The sequence below is a fragment of the Moschus berezovskii genome, chromosome 20 (assembly GCF_049115385.1).
Source record: "Moschus berezovskii isolate FMDL1 chromosome 20, NW_MosBer_1.0, whole genome shotgun sequence".
Classification (NCBI taxonomy): domain Eukaryota; kingdom Metazoa; phylum Chordata; class Mammalia; order Artiodactyla; family Moschidae; genus Moschus; species Moschus berezovskii.
The window spans coordinates 63606852-63618238 of NC_142479.1; the positions used below are offsets into that span (position 1 = coordinate 63606852).

The window sequence follows — 11387 nt, forward strand, 5'->3', positions numbered from 1 at the left end:
ATGTTTTTCTGAAACTCTCTTGCTTTCTCCATGATCCAGCGGATGTTGGCAATTTGATCTCTGGTGCCTCTGCCTTTTCTAAAACCTGCTTGAACATCTGGGAGTTCACGGTTTACATACTGCTGAAGCCTGGCTTGGAGAATTTTGAGCATGACTTTACTAGCGTGTGAGATGAGTGCAATTGTGCGGTAGTTTGAGCATTCTTTGGCATTCCCTTTCTTTGGGATTGGAATGAAGACTGACCTCTTCCAGTCCTGTGGCCACTGCTGAGTTTTCCAAATCTGCTGGCATATTGAGTGCAGCACTTTCACAGCATCATCTTTCAAGACTTGAAATAGCTCAACTGGAATTCCATCACCTCCACTAGCTTTGTTCCTAGTGATGCTTTCTAAGGCCCACTTGACTTCACATTCCAAGATGTCTGGCTCTAGGTCAGTGATCACATTATCGTGACTATCTTGGTCGTGAAGATCTTTTTTGTACAGTTCTTCTGTGTATTCCTGCCACCTCTTCTTAATATCTTCTGCTTCTGTTAGGTCCCTACCATTTCTGTCCTTTATCGAGCCCATCTTTGCATGAAAAGTTCCCTTGGAATCTCTAATTTTCTTGAAGAGGTCTCTTGTTTTTCCTATTCTGTTGTTTTCCTCTATTTCTTTGCATTGATCACTGAGGAAGGCTTTCTTATCTCTCCTTGCTATTCTTTGGAACTCTGCATTTAGATGCTTATATCTTTCCTTTTCTCCTTTGCTTTTCGCCTCTCTTCTTTTTACAGCTATTTGTAAGGCCTCCTCAGACAGCCATTTCGCTCTTTTGCATTTCTTTTCCATGGGGATGGTCTTGGCCCCTGTCTCCTGTACAATGTCACGAACCTCCGTCCAGAGTTCATCAGGCACTCTATCAATCAGATCTAGTCCCTTAAATCTATTTCTCACTTCCACTGCATAATCATAAGGGATTTGATTGAGGTCATATCTGAATGGTCTAGTGGTTTTCCCTACTTTCTTCAATTTAAGTCTGAACTTCGCAATAAGGAGTTCATGATCTGAGCCACAGTCAGCTCCTGGTCTTGTTTTCGCTAACTGTATACAGCTTCTCCATCTTTGGTTGCAAAGAATATAATCAATCTGATTTCGGTGTTGACCATCTGGTGATGTCCATGTGTAGAGTCTTCTCTTGTGTTGTTGGAAGAGGGTGTTTGCTATGACCAGTGCATTCTCTTGAGAAACCTGTATGCAGGTCAGGAAGCAACAGTTAGAACCAGTCATGGAACAACAGACTGGTTCCAAATAGGAAAAGGTGTACGTCAAGGTTGTATATTGTCACCTTGCTTATTTAACTTATATGCAGAGTACATCATGAGGAACGCTGGGCTGGAAGAAGCACAAGCTGGAATCAAGATTGCTGGGAGAAATATCAATAACCTCAGATATGCAGATGACACTACCCTTATGGCAGAAAGTGAAGAGGAACTCAAAAGCCTCTTGGTGAAAGTGAAAGAGGAGAGTGAAAAGGTTGGCTTGAAGCTCAACATTCAGAAAACAAAGATCATGGCATCTGGTCCCATCACTTCATGGGAAATAGATGGAAAAACAGTGGAAACAGTGTCAGACTTTGTTTTTTTGGGCTGCAAAATCACTGCAGATGCTGATTGCAGCCATGAAATTAAAAGACGCTTGCTCCTTGGAAGGAAAGTTATGACCAACCTTGATAGTATATTAAAAAGCAGAGACATTACTTTGCCGACCAAGGTCCGTCTAGTCAAGGCAATGGTTTTTCCCGTGGTCATGTATGGATGTGAGAGTTGGACTGTGAAGAAAGCTGATCGCCGAAGAATCGATGCTTTTGAACTGTGGTGTTGGAGAAGACTCTTGAGAGTCCCTTATACTGCAAGGAGATCCAACCAGTCCATTCTAAAGGAGATCAATCCTGGATGTTCATTGGAGGGACTGATGCTAAAGCTGAAACTCCAATACTTTGGCCACCTCATGAGACGAGTTGACTCACTGGAAAAGACTCTGATGCTGGGAAAGGTTGGGGGCGGGAGGAGAAGGGGACGACGGAGAATGAGATGGCTGGATGGCATCACCGATTCTGTGGACATGAGTTTGAGTGAACTCCGGGAGTTGGTGATGGACAGGGAGGCCTGGCGTGCTGTGATTCATGGGGTCGCGGAGAGTCGGACACGACTGAGCGACTGAACTGAACTGAACTGAACTGAATATTGTATGGTAAATGTTACTAACACAGATATCCTAGAAACAATTTATATATAAATTCTGATATATTCAGGTAAAATGTTGCCATAATTCTGATTACTATCTTAAAGTGTTGTCACAGCACTAACCAAGTTTCTTGTGAAAATGCTTCCTCTTCCAGAAGATTTATAAAAAGGACTTTTGGATAAATACAAGTTTCTGAACTGGGTAAGAAATTAAAAGATTCTAGTGAGAGACCTGATGACTGTACAAAGGTTAACAAAAGGACCGAATGAACTGGCAAATATGCTTATAACTTTTATGGTTTCTGAAAAATTACAGGTTTGAATCTGTGTTTTCCAGATCTTAGGAAACCTTCCCCTCAAACTAATTATGACTTAACAGTAATTTGGTAAAATGGTATTTAATAGAAAAATTGAAGCATTTAACATTTTTCTCTATCTGACCCCTTCAGAGACTGGAAACTCTTAGGCTTCCAGTAACTTTATCAGATAAACTAAGAAGGTTATCTCACTAACAGATACAGAAATCTCAGTTTTGGAGACCTTAAGAAAGGGAGGAATTCACTCACATCTGTTAGGCAAAATCTGTGATAAGCCTTTGAGATGACTTTCCTAGCCCTGAAAGGTTTTAACGTTAAGTTTGAGACTCCATAAAAGTTTCAGCAAAGCAAAAAAAAAAAGAAAAGTCTATGGTTATATAAATAATCAGGTCAAGTTTATTGAGAACAGATCTATTTTGTAAACAAGTCTTAATTTGGTTATATTTGGTAAAAATGAGGGTGATTTTAGGGAGAAAAAGATATTTCAATGAATGTTGAATCCCAGTTTGTTAATGGAAGTCTGTATCTATTAAGACTCGTTTCCTGAATGATCTTTGCTGTTATGTGATATTAATATAGGATTTGTTTGAGTTCTTGAAGAGCACCCTAGGTTTGTTTCTGAAGCTTGTCTCAGTGATCTATCTTTGGATGAAGATCAGATGCCTCATGACCTGCAACCAGGACTAGAAAAAGACATAATTTAAGGGACTGTCTCCAACCTGGATGGAAGGACTTTTTTTCAGAAGAAGCTACTACACCAGGATGAGAAGACGACGACATCAGAGGTAGACAGCTTGCCCAAGATGCTGGACCTGATTCGTATGATCATTTATAATGTTTTCTTGACTTCTTAGACCTCTGCATATAAATCAAATGCTTTTCTACCATAGGCCTGATCCTCTGCTAGTTTTAGAAATTAATCCAATTGTCGGGTTTGTAGACATGTAAAAGCTCATTCTGCTTATACAAAAACTCTGTTAGACTTGTGCCATCCTAATGTCCTTAAACCATGGCAAAAGTCTGCTTCTAAATTGGAAAATGAAAAACAATAATTGGAAATCAGAGTCAGGGCTATGGGAAATCCAAGAGGGCTGCTTGGCTTCTCCCAGCTCCCTGACAAATCTCATTTTTTATTTGATGGGTTAAAGCCTTCCTGGCTACAGGGTTAATGCCTCCATAATGAAAAATCACGGAATATTAAGTTTTGTAAATTGTTAAATTAAGTTTATAGTTTTGTTAATGTCTAGTGTTTACTAAGACTCACTGCTGAGACAGTTCCTTGTTACATGATACTGCTAAAAGATTTAATTAAGTTATTAAAAAGGACACTCTAGGTTAGTTTCTAAGGCTTATCTCAGTAACCAATCTTCAGTTAAAGGTCAGATGCTCCACAATGTACAACCAGGAGATTAACACCAGGCTATAGCCTGGAGAATCCCAGGGACAGGGGAGCCTGGTGGGCTGCCGTCCATGGGGTCACACAGAGTCGGACACGACTGAAGTGACTTAGCAGCAGCAGCATAGTCATTTAACAAATGAAGTCAGGTGACTTGGGGTATACCAGGCTTTATCTAATGAAAGTTCTTGACTTATAATTCTTATTTTACTAATAACTGCTAGCTGGGAAAGGTTGGGGGCGGGAGGAGAAGGGGACGACGGAGAATGGGATGGCTGGATGGCATCACCGACTCTGTGGACATGAGTTTGGGTGTACTCCGGGGGTTGGTGTTGGACAGGGAGGCCTGGCGTGCTGTGATTCATGGGGTCGCGGAGAGTCGGACACGACTGAGTGACTGAACTGAACTGAACTGAACTGATGGCTATATTATTTTCTATGTCACTTGTTTCACTGAGCCTGTGATATAATGCTGATATGTGGTTCCATATGAGATCAATAATTGTAATAATGTGACTCTAGGTATGAGAAAAAGCAACAAGAGGGAATATTTTCCTGGACCAGGAGGCTAGTAAGACAGTGGTCCAGAGACTTTTGCTACTTGCAAGGCCTGGTCCAATTTTAGCACACTGAGTGGCCCATCGCTTCCCTAGACCTGGGAATGAGCGGGACACAATGCATGAAATGGTGTCACATGGTCAGATATGTGGCTATGAAGGGACCCTGCTGACTGAAAGTTGGTACTTGCCACCTGCCTCTACAAAGATTACGTCACGACCATTGCAAGCTGCTGACCTTCAACACCCCCTGAAAGAAGTTCAGGGTGAAAATCAGGAATGAGGCCCTCTGTGCTCTGAAAAAAACTGGCAGAACAGGCCTTCAGATAGTCAGATATTTTCAGAAAAAGGTTTTATGAGTTCCAATTCTTGCATCTTCTCATACCTGGAAAAACACTGACGTCATTAACGGTGACATCTGCTTTGGCTATTAAAAAAAAATTTTTTTTTTTACAATTAAAACTCAAAATAGAGTAGCTATGGTTCAGACATCCTGGGAAATAACTATTTCCCAGATATCCTGAAAAATGAGATTATGGGTGTGATTTCAGATTAGACGCTGTAACCTAATGTAGAACATAATGCTCCTGTAATGCATTTTTGCTTCTCTACTTTGCTTGCTGCTTGTAAAACCAAAGTTACTCCATTTTAAGATAAGGTTGTTTTTAAGTAAAGATTCCTAAAATTGTTTTTGAGTAAGGATGTATAATGATCCCTGGATCAAACTCTACCCACGGAGGAAGATTCCTCCGTTTGAACAACAGAAAAGGGGGGAATGTAAGAATGGGTTGGCATAAGAACGGCCATCTTAGAGGCCGGAAAAACCATTCTTACTGAGTATGTGACTTGAGGGAAGAAGAACTAGATAAAATCTGGGAGACAAGTTAATCTTAAGTACCAAGAATGTGGGTGGCTGCGACACTGAAAATTAGGTAAACGGGTCTGATGAGTTTATCTCGTTAAGACACCAGGATAGAGATATGCACAGCTGTGTGTGTGTGGAAAATTCCTGTGAGTTAGGTAATTTAGAAATATCATGATTTGAAAATGCTATATAACCCCTTGGCTCTGAGTGCTCGGGGTCCTTGTTGAAACCCGCTGCGTCGGGCAGACACTTGGACCCCAGCTAGCTGGAAATAAACCTCGCTGTGTGTCCTGCATTATCGTGAGTGTCCTCTGTTCCTTTGAGGGAAGGGCGACTCCGGACTCTAACACTGGGTACCTCCAGGAAGCTGCACCACGGCCTCTTCTGGTTCCAAGCCCTGCTCAAGTTCGCGAGGAACTTGCACCCGCAGCACCAGAGGGAGGCCAGTGTCCAGGATGCCCAGGGCTCCCGGCCTGGCAGACCTACAAATGACTAAAAGGTGGAGATAACCCCCTCAGCAGCCAAGCCTCCTAACAGTTTGGTTTCAGTTTCCATTCCTGTAAGTAGAGGCTAGGCTGGGTGAGAGAAGCCAGCAGGAAGTGGGTGGGGGACAGAAGAAGGAAACTGGCCATCTCATTCAACACCCAGGTCCTCAGCCCTACTGTGTGCCCCACACTGAGTGACCAGGGCCCAGCTCCTCCCCTCCCACCCCCAGCGATGGGTGAGGGACCACCCCCAGTGACCCAGCCCTAAGGACAATGGACCTGTTTAGCACTCACTGTGCTCACAGAGGATAAGCAGGCAACCTAGAAGCCGACCAGCTCCCCAAAGCTCTCAAAGACTTTGCCCCTGGAACTGGCAGAGATGCCAAGCATCTCAGAGGTATGGGCTGTCTACTTTGGTAGTGACCGAGCCCTGCTAAGGGTAGGGGCTCCAGAATGACCTCTGACTGGGCTGAGGTGGACGGCTGTCTTGCCTGCTCTCCCTACCTGCCTGGACATGCAAGACTCTAGAAGATGACCTGGTATTCTCAGACAAGGCTTTTTTTCCCTTGTTATGTTGGAAAACACATCAGTTGCTCTTAGCAGCCCTGTGAAAGCTCCTTGCACAAAATTAAAGGGAGGCCAGGAGGAGTGAGCTTTCCTGTTGACTCTCCCAAAGGGGTGAGTCTCAGGAGGCACCAGGCACAGGATTTGAGACTCAAATGAAGCCCTGATTTTCTGGCTCAGAGGTTAAAGCGTCTGCCTCCAATGCGGGAGACCCGGGTTTGATCCCTGGGTCGGGAAGATCCCCTGGAGAAGGAAACAGTAACCCACTCCAGTATTCTTGCCTGGAGAATCCCATGGACGGAGAAGCCTGGTAGGCTACAGTCCACGGGGTCGCAAAGAGTTGGACACGACTGAGCGACAGAACGGAATGGAACTCCATCTCATGTCAATTTAATTCTTAGACAAGCCAAAAGGACCTAGAAGGGAAGAGGAAAACTTCTTCCCAGACAATGCTAAGGCCAACAAGACCTCAACCACAGCTTCCTTCTAGGGAACTGGCTCTGGCTCCTGAGTTCAAAATCTTTTCTCTACCAGTTGTTAGCTGCGTGACTGTAAACAGTTACTTAACCTCTCCTTGCTTCGCTCCTGGCATTTGTAAAATGGGGGTTGATGATAGTTCCTCCCTCAATATCTAGCATAGCACTGGGCAAATCACAGCTTAGCTGATTAATATTGGTTTTATTTGTGCTTTTAGTCTCTGAGGTCCCAAAGACCCCCTCCTCCCAAGTCCCCCTAGTCAGGCAGATGTTCTAGTGACCAGGGTGGGGAGCTCTGGAAGGTGGGATATTATAACTGGATACCAAAACTTCATCCATGCCATGCCATGATTCAACATCTGGTCCAGGAATTGATGATCAGAGTGAATACCTGGCTGCCCACCAAGCACCTCCCAAAGGATTAGCAATAAGAAAAAATCAATAAGAAAAGCAGCAACAAAAAGTGGCCACCTCTCCATACCTCTTACACTCCAAAGAGTGCATCTGTAACAGGAGCACTTTGTACAAATGCAGCCGAAACAGAACCAATTAAAAGAACTGGGGGGCATCCACCTCATCCCTTATTCAAACTGCACCTTCTTCAGTTCACTCGGCAATTATTTATCGAGCACCTACTGTGTTCCAGGCAACATACGGGAGACTTGGGATAAAGCAATGAACAAGAGAGCAAGGTCTCTGAAGACCCACCACGGTGTCATCCGGGTGCTACTGGGACAAACAGCCTGGGGAAGTGCAGCTCGGAGTGAAGGGGTGGGGCAGACACAGTGTGCAGCTGGGTGGTTAGAGTGGCCTCCAGAAGAGGAGACAGTTGAGCAAAGATTGGAAGGCAGGGACAGGGGAAGCTGTGCTGCGCTCTAAGAAAAGGTGTGTTCCAGGCAGAGGGACCAGGCAGGGCAAAGGTCCTGCAGTCAGAGCGTGTCTAGCGTGTACTAGAAGGAGCAGGGAGACAGTCCAAGGTCCCAGGCATCAAGAGAATTGAGGACCCACCAGAGTCAGCAGGTGAGGACCACCTGACACGGTTCCTCCCTCATGCACCTATGAGCAACCCCTCATCAGGAAGGGGCCTGCGCAAGCTGAGCTGCAGGGACCCCTCCCCCACCAAGGGGGCCTGGGATGCCACTTTATACAGCACCCTCTAAAATCCACTAAGATCCCTCAGCTCAGCCCAACACTTCCCATTCCCTAAGGAGAAAGGAAACTCCAAGTTCTCTCCAAGAAATGAAACTGAAATCCTTTAAAAAGTGACAGATGCTTTCAGCAAAGGACCAGATAAAACTGTATTTCTAAAGAAAGTGCTTCCTCTAGAAACAGTTCTCCAGTCACAGAGACCTGCTAGCCTGGGATGCCTGCTGGTCAAGGTCTCCACTTCTAGGGATGGAAGAGGGACTGAGCGAACTGCCCTCCCCACTACCTGCACCAGGCTCCCCTGGGGCCTTACCTGGTACTCCTTCGGGGGCTGCAGGAAGCAGCCTCTGTCCACACTCGCTGCAGAACTTCGGGGCTTCCTCTTTGGAGATATGCCGGCAGGAAGGGCATTCCGTACTTCCAGGGAGAGGAATTCCTGGGGCTGACATGCTTCTGCCGATCTGGAAGCTAGAGTCTTGAGGCTGCCAGCTTTATACCCCACCACCTGTCATGTGACCACAACCTTGCTTCAGTTTCATTTTCTGAGAAAGTGAAATTGCAGCGGCCCAATTCTCCCTGCTCAATTGAAACCTAGTCTGATCACCGCCCCCGAGGTTCTTAAGTCTGCCTCACCCCAACCTCCCCTTCCATGTGGCTGCAGCACCCACTTCCTTTTCTGCTGCCCCCACCAGGGCCAGGCTTGCCCCTCCCAGCCTCCTGACACCACTCAGTGAGTCTAAAAATGTCCCCATCCAGCTGAGACTGGGAGCCAGTTCAGCTGAGCCAAGTGAGTGGTGACTGGGGTTAGTAGGGGAGCAGGCAGAGACTGGGGTACCTGCTGTATGCCCCAGGCAAGGGACTCAGACTCTAAATGGTTCACTGCAGAAATGCTGGCAGCAAATGGCTGAGTCAGAACCTGCCAAATGAACCAGCCTGCACAGGGCAGCCCAGGGCTACAGAGGATGGCAGTCAGGACTCTTAATAACGGGGCCAGTGGTCAAGATTCCTAATAATAGGAATTGCCATCTACTAACTTTGGCCACCTCATGCGACGAGTTGACTCACTGGAAAAGACTCTGATGCTAGGAGGGCTTGGGGGTGGGAGGAGACGGGGACGACAGAGAATGAGATGGCTGGATGGCATCACCAACTCTGTGGACATGAGCTTGAGTGAACTCCGGGAGTTGGTGATGGACAGGGAGGCCTGGTGTGCTGTGATTCATAGGGTCGTGGAGAGTCGGACACGACTGAGCGACTGAACTGAACTGAACTGAACTGAAGCCTACACTCTTCTTACAGACCATCTGGCACTCTGAACACCTTCCGTGGGAGTGGCAGCAAACCATGGTCAGGGTCATGTGCAAGGTCAGGACTCAGGCTGAGAATCTCCAGCTTCCAGAGACCACTGAGTTCATTCATGATGAGAGTGGAGACACGTATCTTGGTTCTTGGGGCATAAAGATCCACCTGTCACCCTTTTCTGTTGGCTTCAAACCCAATAATTCTGCTGGAGCAGTGGCCCAGTCAGCTCTTTCCCCAGCTGGGAGGGCAAGCAAAGGGCCCCATCAGAGAGCGACTCCCTGTCTGCCAGCCCCCTGAAGCCCCTGGGTCTCCTTCTCACTTCATCTGACACCACCAACTTGTTCTCCCCTGATGGTGGGCTGGGTAGGGGGAGAGCAGAACCAAAAACACCCAAAAACACCCTTAGGGTCCTGATCCCCACCTCCCTTCTCCCCCTCTGAACGCCCCCTGAAACCACCACCACTGTAGTCTGGGCACTCTCTCACTAAAAAACTCTCGATGACTCCCCAGGGCCCAGTCCTCTCTCCTAAGGTGCATTCCCTCTGTCCAAAGCTCTGCTTCCACACAGACCACAAAACTTACAGCAGGGATCAGAATTCCTCACTCAAGTGTCCTACTGTTTCTCCCCAGAGGCTTATGGGTTATGGCAGGTACCAACACTTCTCTATTCTCTCAGTTACCTGACTTTTTTCCTTCTGCCTTTTTCCAGCCACATCCCCCCAACCACCACCAAAGAAAACCAGGTGGTGGCCCCCACCTCACACTCCCCCATTCTCAGCCCTCCCTGGCTTCCCCCAAGGCCACGTCCCACTCCCAGCTGTCAAGGCCATCACGGGAAAGGTGCCAACTTGGCCTTCAGCCCCGGGCCACAGACAACTCTGATGAGTCAGACAACCCTGATAAGTCAGGAGCACCCTGCGCTCTGGACGGCCCGGTTATGTGGGCAGTGATCCCGGTCTCCTAAAAGAGGCTGTGAAATAAAAGATAACGGGCATTTTCCGCAACATCACTTTCCCGTTGTTGCAATTAGTGAAAGCCCAGGATTCAGTTCAGGGTAGAGGCAGAGGCCCCCTGGGTCTGGCGGTCCCCATCAGCTATCAGCCCCCGCCGCGTCCCCTCCCAGGGCAGGGAGCTCTTGGGCTCAAAGTCGGAGTCCAGCACTTCCCCGCGGGGAGTCCAACCCGAGGCTGGGCCCCCGGGAAGGTCTCTGGGGCCCGGGGAAAGCGCTCGGGCCCCGCCGCGCCCACCAGAGAGCAGGGTGAGCACTGCCCCGCGGGGCCGGGATGGACCGAGAACCTGCGGAGAAACCGAAACTTGGCGCCCGAGGAAGGAGGGGGCCGGCCCGGACGGCGGCCGGACGCGACGCACCGGGACGCAAGCGCCGCTCCCCGGCAGCGCCTCGGGCCCGGCCGCCGCGACCCAGGACCAGGCTCGGCGGGACCCCTGATCCGTGGGACCCTCTCGCACCTAGGGGAATGGCACACCGACCACTGGGACAGCCCGTCACCAGGGTAACTTGCGCCCCGCGCTCACGGGACCCGGCATCCCTCCCCATAAACCCGTATTCCTCCCCCTCGAGACCTGCGTCCCAGGTACCCGCGCCCGGGCCCCGCAACTGTGCCCCCCAGCCCGGCCCGCCAGCTCTCACCTAGGCGGCTCCCGAGCCCACTCTGCCGCCTGTAGGCAAGGTTTCGTTTCTCTAGTCCCGGGTCCCGCCCCTCCCGCTTCGGCAGGCTCTGCGGAGCTCACGTGGGTGTGGCCGGAATTCCCGGTCGAGTGGCGCCCTCCAGTGGACCCGGAGCCAGGCCCTGTTCAGTTCAGCTCAGTTCAGTGGCTCCGTCGTGTCCTTTTGCGACCCCATGTACTGCAGCACGCCAGGCCTCCCTGTCCATCGCCAGCTCCCCGAGTTTACTCAAACTCATTGTCCATTGAGTCGGTGATGCTATCCAACCATCTCATCCTCTGTCGTCCCCTTCTCCTTCTGCCCTCAATCTTTCCCAGCATCAGGGTCTTTTCCAGTGAGTCAGCTCGTCACATCAGGTGGCCAAAGTATTGGAG

General features: G+C 48.5%; 1 protein-coding gene across 2 annotated transcripts in view; it reads right to left on the minus strand.

Moving 5' to 3' along the window:
* The window catches only part of RNF213 (ring finger protein 213), a 133499-nt gene extending 122421 nt beyond the window's left edge, over window positions 1–11078 (minus strand). For both annotated transcript variants that reach the window (XM_055408398.2, XM_055408396.2), the window contains exons 1-2: window positions 10978–11078; window positions 8341–8532 (exon numbers count right to left, since the gene is read on the minus strand). In XM_055408398.2, the coding sequence (XP_055264373.2) occupies window positions 8341–8476 (136 nt within the window). In that variant the 5' untranslated portion in view covers window positions 8477–8532; window positions 10978–11078. The remainder of the gene's footprint in view (window positions 1–8340; window positions 8533–10977) is intronic.
* Between the last annotated feature and the right edge of the window lie 309 nt (window positions 11079–11387).